General features: G+C 44.1%; 1 protein-coding gene across 2 annotated transcripts in view; it reads left to right on the top strand.

Annotated features, from left to right (window-relative positions):
- Positions 1-25,226, top strand: part of TRAF5 (TNF receptor associated factor 5) — a 45,168-nt gene that overhangs the window by 14,232 nt on the left and 5,710 nt on the right. Inside the window, exons 1-8 of one of the 2 annotated variants that reach the window (XM_087439431.1) lie at positions 5,813-5,934; positions 13,251-13,469; positions 14,461-14,518; positions 16,740-16,841; positions 19,251-19,415; positions 20,044-20,121; positions 20,454-20,528; positions 23,722-23,814. In XM_087439431.1, coding sequence (XP_087295557.1) covers positions 5,882-5,934; positions 13,251-13,469; positions 14,461-14,518; positions 16,740-16,841; positions 19,251-19,415; positions 20,044-20,121; positions 20,454-20,528; positions 23,722-23,814 — 843 coding nt within the window. In that variant the 5' untranslated portion in view covers positions 5,813-5,881. Of the gene's footprint in view, positions 1-5,812; positions 5,935-13,250; positions 13,470-14,460; positions 14,519-16,739; positions 16,842-19,250; positions 19,416-20,043; positions 20,122-20,453; positions 20,529-23,721; positions 23,815-25,226 lie in introns of those variants that run through there. The other variant, XM_004424880.3, reaches the window with a different exon arrangement.

Here is a 25,226-nt window from a genome sequence, read left to right as displayed (position 1 = left end):
GATGAGGCTACTGCGCATCACTTTCACTTCTGGGCCCGGACAAGGGGATGGGGGTAGAAATAAGGGGATACGGAAAAAGCAAAGTCCATTCACACCACACAGGTGCGTGAGGACACACATGACAGCATGAAAAGAATGTGGGAAGGAGATGGGAATATTTTGGCAGGTCTCAAGGGAGCCGAGGGATTTGTCTCTCACTTGCAGAGGTGTCACCAGGAAAAGGATTAGGTTTCTCCTGTGGTCCCCGGCACCTCCTGACTCCCCTCCCTTTGCCCTCACTTCCCGCACCTCGGTGAACAGCACCACCTCTGCCGAGGTGTCAGGGCCCTAATCCTAGAGGTGGCCTCAGTTCCTCCCCAACTTCAAGCCTCACACTCAGTCGCCGAGTCCTCTTGATTCAATTGTGAAAATATATCCTGAATACCCGCGTTTGCTCCGTTTCCCTGCCACTACCATAGTCCTGGTCTGCGCCACCTCTCCCCCACCACTGCAGCATCTCTGCCTGGATGTGTGTCAGCCTCCTATCCTCTCTCTCCGCTGCCCCGGGCCTTCCACGGTCCGTTCTCCCATTCAGCGTCCAGAACGGTCTTTTTAGATTCCAAAGCGGACACTGCCGTTGGCTCCTTAAAATATTCATGCTGCTTCCCATTGCTCTGCCCTTAGAATAGACCCAGACTCCTTCTTGTGGGCCAGCGGCCCGTGGGATCTGGCTCCTGCCCTGTCTCCCTGGCTCCTCCTCTCGTCCCCCACACTTAGGCGACACTGGCTTCCTGTTTCTCAGATATGGCAAGCGGTTTCCCAGAACTGATTGTTACCCTTGCTGTCCCCTCAGCCTGGAATGTCCTTCCTGCCACTCCTTGCACTTGTTTCTTCTCATCCTTCTGGTTGCTGTTCACGTGTCACCTCCTCCATGAGGCCTTCTAGTCTACAGTGGCTGCCCCTGTTGCTCATCTCAACTTCCTGCTTATTTTCTTCAAAGAATTTATCACAGTCTGTAATTACCTCCTTTGTTTGTTATTCCCTTGTCTCCTCCATTAGGTTGTCAGCCCTACAAGAGTAGACTTGGACCATCTCTGTCTTGTCCCTCCCTGGCACCCGGAGCCTGATACAGTGCCTGGCATGTCAGGCAGTCAGGTTATCCTCAGAGTGGGGGACATTGATGGAGGGGCTCTGGGGCAAATGCTTAACAATAATAATAATAGCAGCCCTCATAGCACTTACTATGTACCATCACTATCAGCTCTTCATGCATAGGGGTGTCGGAAAACTTTTTCTGTAAAGATCCAAAGAGTAAATATTTTAGGCTTTGGGCCATCTGGTCTGTGGCACAGCTGCTCAACTCTGCCACGGTAGCACAAAAACAACCATAGACGATGTGTAAACGAATGAGTGTGACTGTGTTCTGATAAAACTTTATTTACAAAAACAAGTGGTGGGCCAGCTGAACCCTAATATATAGTAATAACTTACTTAATCTTCAGAAATTCTCTGAGGTAACTGCTATTGTCCTTATCACCATTTTACAGATGAAGAAAATGAGAAGCATAGAGACTAAGTAACTTGCCTGAGGTCACGTGGTTATTCAGGGACAGCTCCAGCTGAACCCAGGCAGGTCCACTCGTGGTCCCCACCATACCACACCGCCTCTTGGCGGACCGTGGAGAAGCAAGGGGGCAGCCCAGCTCCTCCTTATCCCCTGAGGGCGTCCACCGCTTCCTGGCCATAGGACCTCTCCAAGTTGCCTCATTTGAAAAATGGAGATGATAATAATAATGTATAGTCATGGGGTTGCTCTCAGGATTAAAATGAGACAATGCATGTAAATTTGCTGGCTCTGAGCCTAGACATAGCCTCAGTAAGGGTAATCCTGACCCATAGCCAATTCCAGCCCTTAGGTTCCATTCACATCTTTTCATATCATCCCCTTGCCCTCTGGCTGCTTCATTCAGATTTGTCCGTCTTAATGGCTCTGCTTCCAACAGCCCTTTTCCACTGAGGCCTCACATTACTTGTGAATTTCCCTTCTTCTTTACCAAACATTGATTGTGTACTCTGTGCCAGGCGTAGGGCTGGCTCTGAGATCTGGAGACTAATGAGGACAGCCCCTCCCTTGAGGAACTCGCTGAGCTGACCTCGACAGCTGTGGGGACTGTGATAGAGTTGGAGCTGAGAGTCCTGAAGTCAGAGCTTCCTAAAGGGGAAGCTTTTGTGTGGGAAGATCAGTAGTGTTTTCTTTATTTTTTTTTCTCTTGGTCTAAGTTCTGAGAGCAAATCTAAAAGGTTTCCTGCAGCATCACTTGGAGCCAGGTGGACTCTGGATGGTTCTGAGCGTAAGAGTGAGTTCTAGTCAAGGCTTCCCTCTGAGTGAGACTCACGTTAAGGCAGCAGCAGCTGCTGGGCCCAGGAGGGGGCGGGGATGCCTTTCAGCTGTTGAACTCCCTTCTCTTCAGCAACAGTGCTTTCCTGCACTCCCAGGAAAATGAGGAACCAGACGTTTCCTGACGACTTGGAGAGAAATCACACTTCTCTTCAAAGGAATTAAAATCACACCCACATCATTCATCCTGTGTTCAAGAAAACCGTCTTCTGTGAAAGTGTAAGAAAAAGAAAAGAAAACACACTCTACCTCTTCCTCTGAAACCCCAAAGCCAGCCATCCGTGGGTAGGACAGTGGGTTGGTGGGCCATTGTCACATATCATCTGGCTGTTGTGGGGTCACCCGGTCTCTGCGTGGTCTCCATGCCACATTAGGCCTGATGGAAAATGGCTGCGTTACTTCTGCGTTTCTCCAAGGCTCTTCCTCTTTGTCTAACCAGCGTGGTTAAAGGTTAATGAAAATAAAACCAGTTTCTCCCAGAAGTCACAGGGTGGTTGTATTGTTGTTGTTGTGTTAAAGCTATGGGAACAGTGGAGAGGAAGAGAAGATCCAGGGCTGGAGCAGAGGCCTAGCAGTTGTCTTGAGGGGTTTCATCTTCAGAGGAAAGATCTTTCTGGGCCGTCGCAGACAGAGGCTTTGGTGACAACTTCGAGCTCATCTCGGTTCTCCCTTGTGCCATGGGGATAACATACTAGATAAAGTGCTTTTCTTCTTCTGCCTCTTCCTCCTCCTCTTCTTCTTCTTTTTTTTTAATTTCCTGGTAGTAACTGTTCTTCCTGGAAGGGCAGAATCTCAGAATTCAAGGGCCAGAAGCGACTTTGAGAGAGGGAACTGCGTATCCTTCTAGTAGGTGAGCATCTGGCTATCTGAGCCAGGGCTTTTACCTTTTAGGACATTGCCCAGGGCACAGATTCCAGGGTCTCCTTGGGTCACTGCATGTTGGGATTTGTCCTTTGAACTTGTCCTTATCACTAACCACAACCTCTCTTCCTTTCATTTAAGCCCAGGACCCTTCGTGGGTGTGAGGAGTAACATATTTTCACCTGCCCCCTATTGCTGAACGTCAGCGTCAGGGAGTTGACTCCTTATGCTTCTGGCGAGGCCCAATCTGAGCTGAGAAATGGGCAGTTTGCCTTCAAGCGGCCCATCCTGTTACCGCCAAAGGTGGGGGTCGTCTGCCCACGGCAAGACATGCCAATAGTCAAGAGGCAAGGTGGTAGGAGAGAAAGGGTTTTATTACAGCGTGCTAGCAAGGAGGAAGACTAATGTCCGAAAGAACAATCTTAGAGAACACAAGTTATATAGGGGGCTGGTCTCCGGGTGGGGGAGAGGTCTGGTCTCCAGGTGGGGCAGACATCTGGTCTTAGTTCCTGATAATCTTTTGTTTTACTGGATATGCATGAGAGACCAGAGCAACGCCCTATACCCTGATCTTTCAGTTTTCACTGATGATGGCTATCAGCATAGACTCTCTGCCCAGGGGTCATCACATTCCTAAGGAACTCAAAAGAACAAAGTTACTGACTTATCACAGCTGGGTTAGTTAATCAGAGGTCATTCAAAGTTACAGTATGGTTTCTTTTCTACAATATGGCTTCCCTTATGTCAACCTTGTGCTGAGCCGGTATCAATCCTATGATTGGCCAGTGTGGTATTGCCCCTCAGTTGCCCATGGCTCAAGGACCGTCCTGGGGCACCTGGCCAGCTTTGTGCCCCCACCTTATCACTCAGGCCCCGTAAGTTTCCCTCCCAGAGACAGCAGTCTCTCCTGATTCTGCAGCTCTCAGTAGCCTCCCCTTACAGAGGGGCCTTGGGGAAAGGCTGTAGGCCTCGCCCACAGTGCTCAAGCTCTTTCCAGGCACCACTGCACATTTAACAACAGCCCCTGGACCCTATGAGTTTTTGTCTAATCTACTCATTAGCAGTATGCATCTCAGACCTAGTAAGGGGTGGAGGGTCACTGAATGGGGGTTACTTTGGGGGAAACAGCACTGATTAAATCCCAAATAGGTAGTAACACAAGGGCTGTGCCACAGCGCCAGGTGTGAGTGGGAAGGACCAGACAGCAGACTTCAGTACTAGCTTCAAGGAGTTTTCCCATTGCTGTCTCTCTGAGATGCGTTCTCTCTCCAGATCTTATTTCCTGACATAGATTTAAACCTATTACGTCAAATGCCCTCGCTAAAAGACAACCAAATTATTTGTGAAGTGAAAAAAATTTAATGCATTGAGCAGTTTTAAAACAATTATTGATGCTACAAAGGAAATATGGCCATTCGTAGGAATCATATAATTTATTCTGGAAGACCTGTTAGATGTCAGCTGGTCTAACTCACCCCCATTCCCTTAAGACTGCCCCTAAGGCACCCCAGCCTGGATATTCTCCTGCCCATGTCCTTTGCTTCTCTCCTTCATCCTCTCCCATTGGTGCCGTCATTTACCCAGTCTTCCAGACTGGAACCTGGGCATCATCCTCCACTGTCCTCTCTCTCAGCCCTTCCATTGATCCCATTTCTAAATCAATGCATTTAACTCTGAAAGGCCTTACAAACATGGCTTCTCTTTGCTCTGTCTTGGATCAGGCCGTCATCATCCTCCTTTGGTCTGTTATAATAGCCTTTTCCCTTAAATCCCTGTGTGGGCCTGTCCTCTGTGTTTATCATCCCCAAAAAGATCAAAACCATGGAGTGAGCCAGCCCTGATGGTCTAGTAGTTAAAATTCCGCACGCTCTGCTTCTGCTGCCTGGGTTCGGTTCCCAGGCGTGGAACCTCACTGCTCTTCTGTCGGTAGCCATGCTGTGGCAGGAGCTCACATAGAAGAACTAGAAGGACTTACAACTAGAATATACAACTATGTACTGGGGCTTTGGGGAGAGAAAAAAAAACAGAGAGAGAGGAAGATTGGCAACAGATGTTAGCTCAGGGTGAATCTTTCCCTGCAAAAAACAAAACAAAACCGTGGGATAAAATTTGGAATTCCTGACTGTGGCATCCATTTAGGGCACTTCACGATGTGCTCCTCCCCAATCTCTCTCTACCCTTATAGCTCACAAAGACCTTTTTAGGTGTTTCCAATAGAGAATTTAGTTACACAGGAATCAGCTACACAGGTGATGGCAAAGCTGAGAAATCAAACAGGAAACTCAGAGTGAGGCACCTCCAAGATGAGTCCTAGAGGAAGCTGCCCACCCCCTCGAGAGCTGAAGGGACAAAGGAGGAAATGGTATTTCCAATGCTGAGGAGCTGGGGACCACACTGGGCCTGCCTGGCGGGAAATAGTCCACAGAGAGAGGGGCCATCTAGTGGTGATTAAAGCTGTGGAGGACACCCAGTCACTGTTGAGATGCTGCCCAACACCAGGGGATGTAGGAGAAATACCCTAGCTTCTCCCATCCTCCCACCCTTCAGTCTCCTGACAGTGCCTCTCGTTGGCTGAACCTAGACAGAAGCCAAGGAGCCTGGGAAACAGAGTTCGTGGGGGGTCGACTCTCACCCCACCTCAAGATGCAGACCAGGGCAGAAGAAGAGCAGAGAGTGGTGGATCTAGCAGCAAACAGGTAAATGACTGGCATGATCCCTTAATTCCCCTCAGCTACAGCTAACTATTAACCATTCCAGAAATTTTATGATACACTCTGGGAAATTCTCTTATCTGCTTCATCTAGAAAATACCTTCCCCTTCTTCAAGACCAGCTGAGATGTTTTATTCTCTGTGGAAATCAGCACAGACACCTCAGAAAGTGTCAACTCCCTCTCATCTGGGCTTCAACAGTCCTCTGTTTAAATCTCTCTTTTTGGTGCTTGCCACTGGGATATTGTAATGTATCATACCCGTGTCTGATTTCCTCTGCTCAACTTGGAGGCCTTCAAGGACGGATGTGGTGTCACAGGTCTCTGCATTCTGGAGACCCAGTCCAGGACACGCACGTGCCGAATCCGTGCGGGGATGTACAAATGAGGGAGCTGTGGGGGTGTCTTGCCCAAAGTTTCATAGCTGGTGAGTGGCAGAGCAGGGATCAAGCCCAGGTCTCTGGCCCTGTGCTCTTTTCACTCTGAAATTCAACTATAGTAACCAGTAACTCCCAAGAATCAGAACTTGAAAACTCTGGAGACATAGTTCCTGGGCTTATATCTTACGAAGTGTAATGTAATTTATAAAAACGTTCCCGATTTTCCAGGCCTCCATTAATCTAAATAAGATGTTGGAAGGCTGTGGAAGTATGTGGACAGACAGACAAGGACCTACCTTTCTTTGTTCAACCTGAGACTGAATTCTGCTAGATACGTGTCCTTTTTATTGTAACTAAAAGCTAAACTCACACTGCTTCAGAATGTTAGACTGTTTATTATGTGTTCTGCAAAAATGAATCAGAAGAAATGAGTAAGTAAAGAATTTAAATCATGATGTCCACAGCTTTCCTTTGGAATTGCTAGGAAATTCTTAGGGAAAAGGTGCATCAACTTGTGAAGCTAAAAAATGGTGTTTTGGGGGCCGGCCCCATGGCGTCGTGGTTAAGTGCACGCACTCCGCTGCTGGCGGCCCGGGTTCGGATCCCGGGCGTGCACCAATGTACCACTTGTCAGGCTGTCTGTGGCGGGGTCCCATATAAAGTGGAGGAAGATAGGCACCGATGTGAGCCCAGGGCCAGTCTTCCTCAGCGAAAAAGAGGAGGATTGGCGTGGATGTTAGTTCAGGGCTGATCTTCCTCACAAAAAAAAAAAAAAAGGTGTTTAAAAGAAACTCACTAAGTTCTTAGGGAGAGGAAGGGACGTGATTTTCTCTTGCCGTATTGGTTTGAGTTAATAACTCTTTAGCAAGAGGACCACACTGTACATTCGATCGATGGAACTGTTAACTGCCGTAAGGAAATACACAAGCTCTAATAATAATTTTGATGACTTGATCTTCTTATTTGCAAGAACTGAAGTCTTTTGTTATTCTTGTTACATAAGCTATTATACCCAAAGGGGAAAGATTTTAATAAAATGGAACTCTTATTCATTTCCACTAAATAATTGCCGGGGAATGACAGAGTACTAGCTGGAAATGTTGAATTAATTAGAGAAATATATTTGTTAGACAAACATCAGCCTTTATTGTGCTATTATTAGGGCACTCTCAGGTCAGTGAGCACAGTGGATTGATTCCATTTTTGGAGCCAGGTCATGGGTGTGAGGAAGCTTCAGAGGAAGGAGATAGACCCTGCCCTGGGACACATCACAGCTCAGCTTATATACGAGAACAGTGCCCTGAAACATCTAAAATCCATATGTATAGCAGAACATAAGTGCTTGTTATTTTAAATGTCTGATGAGATAAAAACTCAATTTCATAAAAACAAATACTGGACAGGACAACAAATTAGAGGGAGGACAGGGCATCTGGTCCTCAGGCCTCTGCTGGCAGTTGAGAAGGAACAAGGAGACTGTCTGTGAGGGTCACACACGTGCTGGGCCCTGCCAGTACAAAGACTGACAAGACACAGGCTCCCCAGCAGCCTGATAGAGCAGCGGCTCCCAAAGTATGTTTCCGGGGTCCTGGGGGGTGCTGGAGCAGCTCTTCCTGGGAAAGCAGCTCATGGGCTCTTACTTAGTTCAGGTATGTTCAGACACAGAAATTGGTAAATTTTACAGACTGGAGCTCTTCACCCAGAAGAGGAGATTTTTAAACATTTATCACCACACCACTGCCTGGGGCTCCCTGAGACCCTTTCAGGGGGTTCTGCATGGGTAAAACTCTCTTCATAAGAATTCTAAGATATCATTTGCCATTTTTACTCTCCTTCTTTCATGAGTGTACAGTGATATTTTCCAGAAGCTACATGACGTGTGATACTGCAAAGACTGAATACAGGAGTAGAAATGAGAATCCTCCTATCTTCTGTTAAGCACAGAGATGTGCAAAAATGCAAAACAATGCCACTCTTCTCACTAAATTTTTTTGTTTTAGAAAATGGTTATTTCTCATAAAAATATTATTGATGTTAACATGTAATTGGCTCATTATCTTGAAGTGAATTAATAGAGAAATTTTTTTTAAATTCCTCAATTTTAATCTCAAAGATGGTATTATCAATAGATATAAATAACCCACATAAACAAAAACTCTTTGGGTCATCAATTTTTTTTCAAGAGACTTTATTTTTCAGAGCAGTTTTAGGTTCACAGCAAAGTGAGAGGTGAGTGGAAGGTACAGAGATTTCCCATATACCCCCTGCCCTCACACATGCACAGCCTCTTCCATTATCAACATTCCCCCACCAGAGTGGTATGTTTGTTACAGTTGATGAACCTACATTGTGTAGGGGAGTAATTTTCCCTTTACCCTCTGAGCTCTTAGCTGAGACCTCTGTAATAAAAGACAGATTAAAAAGGGAAAAACAAATAGAAGTTTATTAACATATATACCTCATGTGTATATGGGAGATACCCAGGGAAAAATAGTAACTCTCTGAGGTGACTTAGAATTCAAGCTTGAATACCATCTTAAGAGGGAAAAGGGATGGGGGATGTAGGCCTCTTAGGGGAGAGTAAATGGTTTTTAGGAAAGATGAATGGGCCCTTAGAAGAATAGATGGGAGATATGATAGTTTGTGATGAAGTTTGTCTGGGTGTCAACTTCTGGTTTCTTCTGGTGATCTGAGTTAGTCTTCCCTGGTTGATGAAACTCCCAGAGAGGGGATTTATGATAATTGAGTTCCTTTTGGAGGATCTGTCTTTAGGCAGATAATGTGTTCAAAGAAAGCCTCTTTCTGCATTTGCTGCTTTTCAAGTGTCTACAGCTGAAAAGAATCAATATACTAAAGCAGCATATTTTGGGGCAGCGTGTCCTGAACTTCCACAGTCATAGTTTGGGGTGGTATATTCTGCTACCCTTCATTCAACACACCATAGTCCATAGTTTACGTTAGGGTTCACTCTTGCATTCTTTGGATTTGGACAAATGTGTAATGACATGTATTCACCATTACAGTTTCATACAGAGTATTTTCACTGCCCTTAAAATCCTCTGTGATCCATCTGTTCATCTCTCCCTCCCTCCACCCTAATCCCTGGCAACCACTGATCTTTTTACTGCCTTCATAATTTTGCCTTTTCCAGAATGTCAAATACTTGGAATCATATAGTAAATAGCCTTTTCAGATTGACTCATTTCACTTAATAATATGCATTTAAGTTTCCTCTATGTCTTTTCATGCATGGCTTGATAGCTCATTTCTTTTTAGCACTGAATAATATTCCATTGTCTGGATGTACCACAGTTTATCCATTCACCTACTGGAGGACATCCCACTTGCTTCTAAGTTTTGGAAATTATGAATAAAGCTCCTATAAACATCCATGTGCAGGGTTTTATGTGGACATAAGTTTCTAGCTCCCTTGAGTAAATAAATACCAAGGAGTGTAATTGCTAGATCAGGTGGTAAGAGTGTGTTTAGTTTTGTGGGAAACTGCCAAATTGTCTTCCAAAGTGTTACATTTCTACCAGCGACGTATGACAGTACCTGTTGCTCCACACCCTCACCAGTATTTGGTGGTGTCAGTGTTGTGGATTTTGGCCATTCTAATGGGTGTATAGTGGTATCTCATTTTAATTTGCAGTTCCCTGATGACATGTGATGTGGAGCACTTTTTCATATGCTTATTTGCCATCTGTATATCTTCTTTGGTGAGGTGTATTTTGAATAACAGTCTTTTATCAGATGTGTCTTTTGCAAATATTTTCTCCCAGTTTGTGGCTTGTCTTCTCATTCTCCTGACAATCTCTTCACAGAGCAGAAATTTTTAATTTTAATGAAGTCCAGTTTATCTTTCTTTCTTTCACGGATTATGATTTTGATATTGGATCTAAACAGTCATTGCCAAACCTAAGGTTATCTAGATTTTCTCCTATGTTATCATCTAGGAGTTTAATAGTTTTGCGTTTTACATTTAGGTCTGTGATCCATTTTGACTTAATTTGTGTGAAGGATGTAAAGTTTGTCTAGATTCATTTTTTCACATGTGGATGTTTAGTTGTTCCTCTGCCATTTGTGAAAAGACTATCTTTCTTCCATTGGATTGCCTTTGCTCCTTTGGCAAAGGTCAGTTGACTGTATGTACATGGGTCCATTTCTCGGCTCTCTATTCTGTTCCATTGCTCTATTTGTCTCTTCTTTCACCAATACCACGCTGTCTTGATTATTATATTTATAGTAAGTCTTGAAGTCTGGTAGTGTCAATCTTCTAATTTTGTGCTACTCCTTCAATATTGTGTTGGCTATTCTGGGTCTTTGGGTCTTCAATTTTTAAGAGTCTAAAGGGGAGTCCTGAGACCAAAAAGTTTAAAAACTACTGTTGTAGAGAAAGATGGACAGACACACAAATGAACGCATTACATTTTTGTTCTAGGAAAGAGGACAGAATGTAGTGGAGGGGAAGCTGAACTGAGTTTTGTACATCCTACAGCCTTGTTCTGGGGGCTGAGTAAGCCAGTTGCTTTAGGGTACATCTCTGAGAGCCCAAATTTAGATGCCGAGTGACGCAGACATGAGCCTGGTCTCAGGAGAGAATCCTAGAGGGGCATAGGACGTGAACTATTGACCTCCCTTGGGACTAGAGAACACAGGGCAGAGTAGGGCGGTTTGTAGTTGCTTCTTTCACTTCTCTGAGAGAAAGGTGGGTCTTGGTTATTAGGGTTGTGCATGTAAATCAAGTTCTGTGTCTCTTTATCCTCATAATTAAAACTCTTGTTAAATCCCAAGAGTAAACCATGTTAAAAGGGGAACAGTCACATCTTGTACTGCTCACCTGCCACCCTTGAAGTTCTGCAGGAAACACATGCAGAGAGGAAAAGGTGGTGTTTTGGTCTCAAACCCCAGGATAAAAAAAAATCCCCTGGTCTGCTGGGCCCTCTGGAGAGAAAGCTTTATTTGCTGAAAGAGGCCGGTTGCTTACTCTACTCTATTCGCCCAGGTCCCACCCCATTCTCAGACACTCCAGGGGTGAGAGAGGCCTGCAGCCGACTCGAGCAGAGCTGAGTATCGCGTGGGCCACCCATCTCTCGCCTACATGGCAGGCCACACAGCTGCTTCCAGGCCCAGGTGACCTTATCAGCTGCAGGAGAATCATGAGGGATCTGAAGAGCAAGCCAAAGCAAGCAAGCCTGAAGGCCAAGCCTTCCTGTACCCTAGCCATGTGGAAGGACATCACCCCCACATGGAAGGGACCACCCTGATGGCCTCCCATCCTTTAGCCATTTGCCACATACTCTGAAAGCACCGCTCCTTGTACTGTGCCAAAAGTAACAGCATTCCTGCTGGGGAGGCAGGGCTGTTGTTTACCAGGGGGACGCCGGTGGGTTCAGAGGGTCCCTAAAGGTCCAGATGTCAGGTATGTGTGCTATTTTATAGGGAGAAGGTCTAGAGATTTCATCAAATTTTCAAAGGCAGGGGGAAGTCCTTGCTCAAAAAACATTAAGAATCACGATCTTAGGGGCCAACACTAGTTATAGCTGTCCTGTTGAGGACTTCAAAAAGTCCATTCAGAAGCATTAATTCAACAAATAGCTGAGTTGTTCGCCTTGCCTGGCTCTGTGCTAAGGGCTGGGGAGGCAACAATAAGCAAGACCAGATGCGATCTGTGTGTGATTGAGGGGCACAGATATAAATCAAATAATCACACAAATGGGTGTCTAATTTTAAATCAAGTATTGCTCTGAAGGAAAGGAGCCTGGTTCTATGACAGATATAAGAGTGGATGTTTAGTTTTTGTTTTTATGTACTTAGTTTTGAATAGGTAATATATTCATGTTCAAAAATTCAAAAAGATTATATAGTGAAGTATATCCCTGCCCCCCCAACCCCCACGCCCCCCACACCACACCTAACCTTATCCCCTCGCCGCTCCCTGGAGGCCATGCGTGTTTTACAGACTGGTGAGTGGGCCTCCTGCTGTTAGACTGGGGGCAGAAGAGAAATCTTACCTGAGGATATAGTGCTTGAAAAGAAATTTGAAGTGTGAATTTGAGTTAACTAAGTGAAGAGGACTGGAAGGGGATAATGGAAGCACTCTAGACAGAGGCAACAGCTTGGGCAAAGGCCCTGTGGCAGGAGACAGCATGATATATTAGAAGAACTAAAAGAACGTCTGTGTGACTAGAGTGCAGAAAGCAAGGGGAGGAGAGGTCCAGGATGCTGCTGGATGGGGAGGAGACAGTCTTGTAGCCTGCTTCACATTATGGACTTTTTCCTATAAGTCCTGGGAGGTCACTGAATGATGAAGGGAGATAACCTTCAATCATACTTGCATTTTGAAAATATCACCCTGGCTATAGTATGAAGAATGGATTGGAGGGGGAAGCAATTAATGGGCTCCTATTTAGTTCAGGTGAGAAATTATGTGGCTTGGTCGTAGTAATATATCTATATCTATATCTATATATTGCAAGAACATGTATTGGTGTGCAAGGTTCTTGCTTCTCAAAAATGTTAACAAAACATTTGTTTCAATTCTCTCAGGTGAGTGGAAGAAAAATCCATAACAAGAGTTTGCTTAGAATGTAGTTAACACCTGGCTATATTTTCTCCAAGTATTTCGCCAGACTGACAGCATAATTTAGCATCCTGGAAAAGGTGGACAAACAAAGGGCTGAAGTCTCATAGAATCTTGCCAGAAGTCATCTGGTCCAGCCTCCCACGTGACCAACCCAAAGACATCTCCCCTCTGTGGGAGCCCTCCAGTGGCAGGAGGTTGTCATTCTTGTTACAAAGTTATAACAGAATGACCATGTGGGTGATGGTCACTAATTAGGAAACAAATAATTAAAACATCTGATGGCTGTAATTGTTTTGCTACTTGTACACTTAATTTTCTTTCTCTCCTCACCCCCCAGAATGGCTTATTCTGAGGAGCAAGGAGTTGTCCGTTGCGGTTTCATCCGCCAGAATTCCAGCAACTCCATTTCTTTGGACTTTGAGCCCAACACAGAGTACCGGTTTGTGGAGCAGTTAGAAGAGCGCTACAAATGTGCGTTCTGCCACTCCGTGCTTCACAACCCCCACCAGACAGGCTGTGGGCACCGCTTCTGCCAGCATTGCATCCTGTCCCTGAGGTGAGTGGGCAGGGCCTGCAGCTCTGCCAGAACCAGACACGGGTGTTCCTGGGATCTAAACGTCTTCTGTGGCCACTCGACTGTAATCGCGGTTTTTGGAATTGCTGTGCTTGGCCACAGAACCACGAATATGAGGAGGGGCTCTCCCAGGGCCATTCTCTGAGAGCCTGAGAAATAATCTTCCTTTTTTGCTACTCACTTATTGATATTCACCCTTTCTTAAAGTTCAGACCACACCTGCTTTGCATGCGAGGGCAAACCCAGATGCACAGTCTGTGGTGGGAAGGGCCTGCATCTCATGGGGATCCGTGTTGTAGTTACCCTGATCTTTCCCTGCCTTAAGGCAAAGATGGTGTCACATCCAGAAGGGATCTCGCTGCCGTGGATGCCGTCCACACCTGGGCAGCCATAAAACCTGGGTCATGCCATTTTGAGGGAGGAGACCAGAAGAGACACGGAAGCAGGCTTTTGGGGCTTATGTAGGGACAGTACGGAAGTTGTACCCTATCAAACTTGGAAAGGGGGTTATAACAGCACATTCTCATTCATTCATGGGTTTGTTCATTCAGCACCTGTGTGTTCCAGGCACCTTGCTAAACTCAGCTCTAGTGTACAGAGGTCCAGTGTAGAACAGGACACAGTCTCTGCCCTCTAGAACGTTCCAGTCTAGTGGTGGAGACAGGTTGTGGTGCAGTGTGATAAGCAAGGACTGCCATGGCAGCTCTGGCAGAGGGCATTTAACTCTGGGGGACTTGCTGTTTGACTTGCATACTGGAGGAAGAAGGGGAGTTTTTCAGGCAGACTAGACAGGTGCTGAAATTGGGGTGCTGGGGCCCTTCTGGGAGGAGGGAACAGCATGAGCAAAGACAGGGCCTGGCCTGCTCAGGGGGACCTTCAAGGGGTCAAGCGTGGCTGGAGTGCTGGGGCTGCTCTTGGAAGAGCTGTTGATGTCTGCTCTTAATTCTGGCTCTGTTTTTATTTTTCTCTCCAGAGAATTAAATGCAGTCCCACTCTGTCCTGTAGATAAGGAGGTTATCAAATCTCAGGAGGTAAGACAATCACTGTTTTGGTGTAGCAGCTCTCTGGGTGATGGAGAAGCCGGTGTCCTGGGTTGAACTGGACATAGAGGTTGGAGCAGGAGAGCAGGAGAGGGGGACCTTCCTTGGAGTCCATATTCCTCTGCTATGGGGTCAGGTCAGACCCCACTCCTAAGAGAGTCTTGTTTGGGTCTTTATTGACCCCCCTCCATGTTTCTTCTCCTGCTTCCTCCTTACCCCCTTCCTATACTAGCTCCAGTTACATTGAGTCGCTTGGAGAAATGAAACATCCTGTTTCCTGGAATTCACTTTCTCATCTGGTTAATTTCTAAAACTTCTTTTTATTATTATGATAATAGCTTTATTGAGATATAATTCATATGCCATAGAATTTACCTTTAAATTGTACATCTTTCTTGGGTATATACCTACGAGTGGAATTACTGGGTCATATGGTAACTATGTTTAACATTCTGAGGAACTGCCAGACTATTTTCCAAAGCAGCTGTGCTATTTTACATTCCTACCAGCAAGCTATGAGAGTTCTAATTTCTCCAGATGCTTGCCACAACTTGTTATTGTCTTTTTTTTTTTTTAATTTAATTTTTTCCCCCAAAGCCCCAGTAGATAGTTGTGTGTCATAGTTGCACATCCTTCTAGTTGCTGTATGTGGGATGCAGCCTCAGCATGGCCGGAGAAGCGGTGCGTCGGTGTGCGCCCGGGATCGAACCCGGGCCGCCAGCAGCGGAGCGCCCACACATAACTGCTAAGCCACGGGGCCAGCCCTGTTATTGTCTTTTTGAGTATAGCTTTCCTAGTGGATATGAAGAGGTATCTCGTGGTTTTGATTTGCAGTTCTCTAATGATTAATGATGTTGAGCATCTTTTCATGTGCTTGGCCGTTTGTATATCTTCTTTGTAGAAATGCCTACTCAAGTCCTTTGCCAATTTTTAGAGTGGATTATTTATCCTTTATTGTTGAGTTCTAAGAATTCTTTATTCTGGATACAAGTCCCTTATCAAATATATGATGTGCAAATAATTTTCTCCCATTTTGTGGATTGTCTTTTCACTTCCTTGATGATGTCCCTTGAAGCACAAAAGTTTTTCATTTTGGTCAAGTCTTATCTATCTTTTGTTTGTTTGTTTGTTTTGGTCGCTTGTGTTTTTAGTGTTGTGTCTAAGAAGCCATTACCTAAGTCAAGGTCATGAAGATTTTTCTCTCTTAAAACTTCCTTTTATGCTCAGTTTTCTTCCTTTAAAATTCCGTTACAGGACATTCAAGCATCACCTCCTCCAGGAACCTCCCTGAGCACCTAGTCTGATGTACATGCTCCTTCTCGATGCTCTTATGAATCATTTTGCAAATGCCTAGCAGGGAGCAGTGCTGTACTTGTGTCTGCCTCAACCACTGCCAGGGGTTGGCAGGCTGCAACATGGGGTGTGTTGGGACAAATCCAGCTTGACACCTGTTTTTGTATGGCCTGTAAACTAAGAATGGTTTTTATATTTTTAATGGCTGAAAAAAATCAAAAGAAGGGTACGCGGGAACTCTGTACTATTTTTGCAACTTCTTGCGAGTGTTTAAACTATTTCAAAATAAAAATTTATTTTAAAAATCAAAAGAATAATGTGTTGTGAACATGTGAAAATGATATGAAATTCACATTTCCGTGTCCATAAAGTTTTATTGGAACACAGTCATGCCCACTCATTTAAGTATTGTGTTTGGCAGAGTTGAATCGTTGCAATAGAGAACGTTGCAGTGTGGACTGCAAAGCTGAAAATATTTATTATCTGACCTTTTATGGATAAAGTTTGCCAACCCCTGGTTTGTGCCGAAATAGCAAGTCAGCACAGTTTCAGTGACACTACCTGATGACTAATACAAATGTTTACGCTGGAACAGGAAGTTGAAAGCATCACCTTCAGCCACAGCCCTACCTCCTGACCTTTGAGCATGTGGGGTCACGTTCACCATGCGATTTTCCTAACTGCAGCCTACTGTGCTGGGCACTGAATTACCTGGGTTGTATGTTTGGTGGTCTGTCAGAAGTAAGTATCTGAGACAGCCTTTTTTTTATGGCGGTGAATCTGATATTTCCATTCCAACCACTGTCTGGAAATTTCCACCCGACTTTTGAGATGTACTTGAAGACCAAATTAATAATAGCTTCATTCACGTTGCTCTAAAGCTTTGCAATATATGAGACCTATTATGTTTATCTTTTAGGTGTTTAAAGACAATTGCTGCAAAAGGGAAGTCCTCAATTTATATGTATATTGCAAAAATGCTCCTGGATGTAATGCCAAGATTATTCTGGGACGATACCAGGTTGGTATTACTCGAGAACAATATTTGCCTTTACCCTTTTTCTAGTGACATGTATTGAACACCTTTATGTGACAGTTCCTGGGCTAAGCAGGGTAGGGGGATTCCTGGGGTTGCCCTCAGACAATTCCTGTCTGGCAGTACAGTAGGCTACAGTGCAGCATGCCAAGGGCTAAGGTGTGAGTGAAAAAGTTCGTTTTGTATGGAACGCATGGAGGACGTGCTATGTGTGCTAGACCTTAAATTGTGGGTTAGGGACATTGATCTAAAAGAGATGTGGGACATGCTGGGCAAAAGGAACCATCAAGCAAGGACATGTCATTTATGAGGAACTGTGAAGGATTTGGGGTCCCTAGGGTGGGAGCCAGGGTGTGACTGCAGAAAGACACGATTGTAAGGGTCCCTGCCCAGAAGCATTTGCAGGTGCTGGGGCCGGTGTTTCCCAGCAGCTGTGGGCCCTGGCCTCTTGAGTTTATGATCTAAGGCGGATAACAGACCAGAACAGGACTAGGTTGTAGTTAGGTGTAGTTTAAACTAGGTGTAGTTTCAAGGCATTGGTAAGAGATGCAAACGAACGAGGTGGAGGGGAAGTGAAGGGGAATCGAGTTCCTTTCAAATGAAACCGTCCCACCTTGCTCTTCCGTCCAGCTGGGGAAGGTTGTTAGATGCGCAGCTGGAAATGTGGCCCTCCATGGCAGGCCCGTAGCAGGTTGGATCACACCGTGAATGAATAAGACACAGGCGTCTCTAGCTTCCGGGGAATTGCTTGGAGGCTGCTGAAATTTTCCCCTTCTGCCCACACCTTTTGGAATGTATTGCAGTTGATTGACTTTTGTCTCCATCATGCCTCTAAACCCCCCAGGCGCTGAGCTTATAAATGTGTAAATGATTTCCTGGTTAACCCAGGGATTTCTTTGGAGGTTCACAGAACTTTTTTGTGTTTTCCTGTGATAGTCCTGGCAGCTTGTTTTGATAGTCAGGTAGACAGAGCAGGGCCTCTTTTCCAACTTCATTGTCGCTAAGCCTGAAAAGGAAATGAGGCTCAAAGGGGCTATTGATCAGCTTTAGTGACCAGATCATCAGCTCCTAGAGAACAGTGGCTGGTTTCTTTTTTATTTCTCCTCATTCCCTGTTCTCTCTCTCCCCACTTCGCCTTGTGTGGTAAGGTGGAGGATCTCACAGGTAGCAGAGTCTTGATGAATGCTGACTCCTTTGGTGAGAGTTGAGGGATAGCATCGATGAATTTTGGAGATGATGTGAATTTCAGTCGTCACTATTTGTTTCTTATTACTAGAGGCGAAAGAGAATAGCTATAATATTTATCTCCCGTAGGAAAACTGTTGGCTCTTTTCTCCTTCAGAGAAGGGGTTAGCAAATTGTTTCTGTCAGGAACAGCTAGTAAATTTTTTAGGCTTTGCAGGCCATATACAGTCTCTATCACAACTATGCAACTCCACCGTTTCAGAGGGACAGCAGCCATAGGCAATATGTGAACAAATAGGTGTGGCTGTTCTCCAATAAAACTTTATTTCCAGAAACAAGTAGCAGGCCATATTTGGCGTAAGGGCCATAGCTTGCCAACCCTGTTTTAAGGATCCTGCAGGGAGATAAGCTCACTAGGATTTTGATAACTTGTCAGCATCACAATTTTTGCACATGCTCCAAACGTTTTATTAAGATGTTCCTGCTTTTAAAAATCTATAACATGAAGAACACGGGAATGAACACTGTCCATGTCATCATTCTCTCATCTTCTGGTTAAGAACATTTCCCGACTTTACAAGACGGACCATTCCCAGCTTCTCTTGGGCCTGTGATCCTGTGTTTCCTCTGTCTCCTTATCTTTATCACTTCAGGAACAGCTTCCTCTCCCTCTCTTCTTCCTTAATCCTTTCCCTTCCTTCATGTACTTAGGATATGCCTTCTCTTCTTCCTTCTTCCTCTGTCCTGGCTTTTACCATCTACTGTGCAGCGATTAGTACTTGTGCTAGGAGTAGGGATGGAGGATACACAAAAGAAATAAAAATGTCCTTGAAGAACTGGTAAATTAATTGGCAAGCCAAAGGAAAATATTTAAGAACTAACCTGAGAATATGAATACGTTACTAGATAATCTAAAATAAACTCGGTGTGCTCCCTTCTTCACCCGTCTTCCCCTGTCCTCCTAACTCCCACCAAACAAGGCTGGCTTTCACAGGCTCGGTCCAAGCAGCCCTCTCCGTGTCCTCTCCTCAGCAGAGGCAGGGGTGGCCTCTGCTGAGAACATGTGGGCAGAGGCTGCCCGCCCTGTCCTGCGGTCCTTTCTGCCCAGCTGCCCCCAGTGTCCTCCCTCCCTCCCTAGGCCTTCTTGCTGGCTCCCCCTCCCGCTGTCCTGGTCAGTGGCTCCCACTGGCCTCTTGTTATCTGTTGCAGGACCACCTTCAGCAGTGCTTATTTCAAGCTGTGCAGTGTTCTAATGAGCACTGTCAGGAACCAGTCCTTCGGAAAAATCTGAAAGAGCATTTGAGTGCATACTGCCAGTTTCGAGAAGAAAAATGCCTTTATTGCAAAAAGGATGTGGTAGTAATCAATCTACAGGTAAAAAGAAAATAAATCATCTTTATGGGACTAAATTACACCTGAGTGGTCACAGTGAATCAGACAGGGTACCAGGGGCACATTTCTGGATTTATTTTTGTACAGAAATAGGTCTAAAGAATGACTTGATCAGAGAGTTCTGTAAAAAGCCAAAAACCTTCTTGTTGGTAGGACTCTATTCATTCATCATTGGCAAAAATATCATTTGAGCACCTGCTGAGTGTGAGTTTGCAAGGAGTGATGCTAGATGCTGGGTCACAAGGGGGTGACGATACTGTCTGTTCTCAGGATGCTGGGATCTAACTGGAGGGGCAGGATGTAGGCATAAAAAGAGAGCCTGGGGTACATTTTACATGTGCCGAAGGAGCCATACGATGACTCCCACAGTCTGCCCTCTGTGAATCCTGTCCCCTCTGACCTTCTTTTAGAATAACTGGGAAATTGAATTGATTTATACCAAGAAAGCAGCCATCTATAATCCTTTTTGGAACTAGGCCATACCTTCCTGTAGAGGGTAAGCCACAGAACACAGGTCCCCAAAGAGACATACGTATGAACACTCTGAGGCCACGAAAGGGACCCCTTGGAAGCAGGGGTTGGCTGTATTTCATCACTTTCTCTCTTTCAGAATCATGAGGAAAACTTGTGTCCTGAGTACCCGGTATCTTGTCCCAATAAGTGTTTGCAGATTATTCCAAGAACTGAGGTAACTGTAAATAATTCTCTCAGTAGATTTTACGTAGGATACAGTTTTAGTAATCATTGTGGTGTGTGTTTGGTAGAATCCCATAGGCAGAGGCCCAAGGTTTAAATTACACCCATGATAACCATGTGGTCTGTCTTCCTTTCCCTTTTCCCTGAGAATTCTTCTCAGTTTTCACCGTAGCTCTCCCTCCACCAGGCCTTAGCATGGCTTTTTTCCCCTCTGTTGCCTCCCTTCTTCCCAAGCCACCCTTGGTTCCCTGCTTGCTGCAGTTGTACCAGGTAGCTGGAGAATCGGTGATGAATTTCTGTAGCATGAGGCTGTCCATTTCGTAGGTGGATGAACACCTTGCTGTGTGTCCTGAAGCTGAACAAGACTGTCCTTTCAAGCACTATGGCTGTCCTGTCAAGGTATGGAATACCTTTTTTTCCTGCCTCTACGTTCGATTGTATACTTTGCTTGGCAAGTTCATTCTACTCTTAGATTCCATTCAGGATGCAGAAGGACATTCACTTCTGAGAACTGTAAGACTGGCAATTATATTAGTTAGGGTTCTCCAGAGAAACAGAACCAATAGGAGATATATATATGGGGTGGAGGGAGGGAGAGGGAGAGAGGTTGATTGATTGATTGATTGATTTTTAAGAAATTAGCTCACGTGATTTGTGGGGGGCTGGCAAGTCTGAAATTTGCAGGGCAGGCCAACAGCCTGGAAACTCAGGTTGGGGTATCGATGTACTCTTGAGGGGAAGTGCTTCTTCTTCAGGAAACCTTAGTCTTTGCTCTTAAGGCCTTCAGCTGGGCTGATGAGGCCCTCCCACATTACGGAGGGTGACCTGCTTTACTTCAAGTCAACTGATTGTAAATGTCAGTCTATAAAATACCTTCACAGTGGGCCGGCCCCGTGGCTTGGTGGTTAAGTGTGCGCGCTCCACTGCTGGCGACCCGGGTTCGGATCCCGGGCTCGCACCGAAGCGCTGCTTCTCCGGCCATGCTGAGGCCGCGTCCCACATACAGCAACTAGAAGGATGTGCAGCTATGACACACAACTATCTACTGGGGCTTTGGGGGGAAAAATAAATAAATAAAATCTTTAAAAAAAAAAAAAAAAAAAAAAAAAAAAAACCTTCACAGAAACATCTAGACTAGTTTTGACCAAACACCTGGGCACCATAGCCTAGCCAAGCTGATACATAAAATTAACCATCATAGTCATTATTTCTAATTCGGACTCCACTGCCACTGCCAGGTTTTGGGAGCTTCTGGAGTCACTCTTCTGATGATTACAAACCTTGGTTTTATGGTTCCCCCCATCACCAAGTATTTGGAAACAAAATTGATTTGAAATCATGTTTTAAAGTGTATTCTGTTACCTTTTAAATACCTTTAAAAGTATTGTTCAGGGGCCGGCCCGGTGGTGCAAGCGGTTAAGTGCGCGCGGTCCGCTGCGGCGGCCCGGGGTTCGCCGGTTCGGATCCTGGACGCGCACCGACACACTGCTTGGCAAGCCATGCTGTGGCAGCGTCCCATATAAAGTGGAGGAAGATGGGCACGGATGTTAGCCCAGGGCCAGTCTTCCTCAGCAAAAAAAAAAAAGGAGGAGGATTGGCAGATGTTATCACAGGGCTGATCTCCTCACAAAAAAATAAAAAATAAAAATAAAAGTATTATTCACTATATTATATAAAATAAATTAAAAACAAAAGAAAATAAAGTTTGATCGCTCAGTCTTTTTAACAGATCCCAGATGGATCAAAGTTTTAGGCATTAAAATATATCATGTTCTGTATTGTTCCACATTTTCTGTTAATGGAAGTTACTCCAAAATAAAAAGTTTATTTTAAAAATTATAAAAATGCTAGGGAAAAAAAGATGAGTGAGTTTTCTTTTTATTCTTGAAATAAAGAAGGCCTTTCTTGATTAACACAAAACCAGAAGCCTTAATTTTGATAAGTTTAACTACAAATATTTAAAACTGCTGTATGATTTTTTAAAATACCATAAATAAAGTCAAATGGCAAACTACAAACAGGAGGTAAGTATCTACAACATATGATGAGACAAAGAAGGGGCTATTTTTCTTAATATATTCCGAAGAATTCATACCTGTAAATAGCTTATTTAACTTAATAGAAAAATAAACAAAGCAATATATAGGCCTTTTCAGAAAAAAATTCAGTTGGCTAATAGATGTAAGAAAAGACACTCAATTTCACTCCTAAATAAATGTAAATTATAAAAAGAAATATAATTTTCACCATCAAATTGTCAAAGATTGAAACAACTTTTTTGAGGGCAATTTGGTTATAACTATGAAAATAAAAAGTGAACCCACACATTGACCTTGCACTTCTGCTAGGAATTTATTTCACAGACATCTTTTCATAAGTATGCAATGATTACACACATATTCAAACACATACGCACACAAAGATGTTTATATATCAAAAAAAACACAAAAAACTAAAAACAACCTATAAGTACATCACTAAAGTGCCGACTATATAATTATATATTCATATTTTGGAATACTATGCATCTGATAAAAAGAATGAGGTGTATGTTTTAAAGAATTAAATATAGTATGATCTCTTTGTGTTAAAAATGTGTATATATCTTCCCTGACTCTGGTGAGTGAGACTTGGGAATTGGGGGTGGTGATGGAGAGAAAAGGGCTCTGAAAGGAATCTTCTTTACACTTGGGCCCAAACTTCCAGTTGGATTATATTCTAGAACTTACCTTAGTACCAGAGCTGAGGATGGGACTTGTTCTCTGGAAGAGGGGCCAACCCTAAACTGAAGGAAAATTGATGATAAATGTTTGTTTAGAGTCCACAGATCACCCAGAACTCCTAACAATTTTTTTTTACCAGTTTCTTTTTTTTCTTTAGTTTTTTTTTTATTGATGTCCTAATAGTTTATAACATTGTGAGATTCCAGTTGTACATTTTTATTTGTCAGTCACCATATAAATGTGCCCCTTCACCCTTGTGCCCACCCTCCAACTCCCTTCCCCCTGGTATCCACCAAACTAGAACACCTAACATTTACTAGTAATGTTGGAAGTTTGCAATTGGATACTCTAATGATCAGGGAAGAAGTAAACCTTTCTTCTTGCAAACATATTATTTGATTTTGAGGGCAACAAATTTGCATGGGCTGAAATTACAACTAGGTTTTACCTTTGGCCCGTAATAGCAGGACAGTGATAGAAGGCAGCATAGAAATGTGCTTGGTAAGAGGGAGAACTAACCTAGGCTTAAAACTGATCTGGAACTAACTCACCGAGGAGATAGGTTTTATATGGGAATAGTCGAGAGATGATAATCACTACACTTAACCCACAGTCATCTATTGCCAGGGTGAGGAAGGAAATCAGCATTTATCAGGTTTGATAGTGGCCTAATTCCCTGTAAGTTTAAAATTGTCTCATGGGTACTGTGCAATCTTAAAGCTGGGACCAGGAGGGGTCATTTTTCCTGCAACCCACCTTGAGACAAGTGAGCAAAGTTCTTAGAGTTCTGCGTTAGCAGAATATCCCACCAACACCTTCATTTTTGGAGCCTTTCAACAACCTAACTTATTTTTCTCTTCATATTGAAGGATAAACGGGGGAACCTGCGGGAGCATGAGCATTCAGCCTTACGGGACCACATGCTTCTGGTTTTAGAAAAGAACTTCCAATTAGAAAAACAGGTAAATATTCAAGGGTTCAAATATAATGGGAGGCAGCAGAATTGCTAGGATTTGCTATTGTTGGTATTTTTATAGTCTCCTCTGTGTCAGTGTAAGTTGACTGCAGGTAGATGTTTTTCTACTAAGCAGCCAGAGAAACTCATAGGATTATAGAACATTAGAACTGGAAGGTGCCGTTGAGATCTTTGAGTCCAACCTCCTCATTCAGCAGATGAAGTAACTAAGCTCAAAGAAATCTGGATGTGTTTGTAATTTGTAAGTGGCCTAATTCAATCTCAAACCCATGTCCCCTGATTCTCAGTCCAGTCCTCCCCGTGATATGCCATACTGCCTCTCTGCAGTCTATCCATACACCTTTTGGTTAATACCTGGCGCCTAGTAGATGCCTAGTAGGTGTTTGAGGTTTTTAAATTAAATCAGTATTACCATGACTATCTGTTCTAGGCACTATGGGTTTTATATATTTTGTGGTAAGTCTTAACTCCTACTTTTGAGAAGCTTTGCAACCTGATGAATGCATACGTACGTATTTATTTTACTGAGTTGCGATTATCAAGTGAAATTATGCGTGCATACGCCTGCCATGGTCCCTAGAGTATTCATAGTGGACCTCAATAAATGCTGATTCTATGGAGTAATTATAAAAGTTAATTATTTTGTTAGAAATCTCAGAGGATCAGAGTTTTCAAGCCCATATAGGGAAGAAGATGATCCATCTGCAGAGAAGGAGCTAAATTTTGCTACTGCAGACTGTTTTATTATATCTGAGTCCATATTAAAGCGGTGTGTGAGTTCCAGGGTCAGATCCTGGAGAAAATTAGTAAGAATGATTAAACTGTAGCTTGGATAGAAGGCATGCTGCCTCGTAACCATACCCAAATCCTTTCTGTATCGGTTGCCTCATTCATCCATCCATTCATTCAACAAACACTGGCCATATGTCAGGTACAATCTTAGTTGCTAAGGACACTGAGTTGAGGAAGACACAGCCTGTACCCTTGAAGAATTCACAAAAATGTAAACAGATAAGTTTCTGTGCCTCAAAGGACATGCTATGAGGGTACCCCATGTGTGGGGTACAGAGGCTGCAACGTTTACTCCAGGGGAGTTGGGGAAAGTCTTTCAAGGTAGGACATCCGAGCTGCCTTCTTGAAGGAAAAGAAGTTCTGTTGTTTAAATGTTGTAGAAAGGACATTCCAGAGGGAGAAAGTTTGTGCCAAGGCAGGGAGGCATGAGAGAGGCTGATGCTTCAAAAAAATGGGGTTTTGGAGTGGAGAGATGCCTGAGTGTGAGACAGGGAATGACTGGAGACTGGTCTGTTGAATCCAAATGGCCTTCCATGTAAACTAAGAAGTTTTGAACACTGTGCATTCAATTATTCTTTTTATTCACTCATATTCTGCCTTGTTTCA

This window comes from Ceratotherium simum, chromosome 2 (genome assembly GCF_057802395.1).
Source record: "Ceratotherium simum simum isolate JZ-2026a chromosome 2, ASM5780239v1, whole genome shotgun sequence".
NCBI lineage: Eukaryota > Metazoa > Chordata > Mammalia > Perissodactyla > Rhinocerotidae > Ceratotherium > Ceratotherium simum.
The sequence above is the reverse complement of the archived record's forward strand: the minus strand, read 5'-3'. Positions and strand labels throughout refer to the sequence as shown.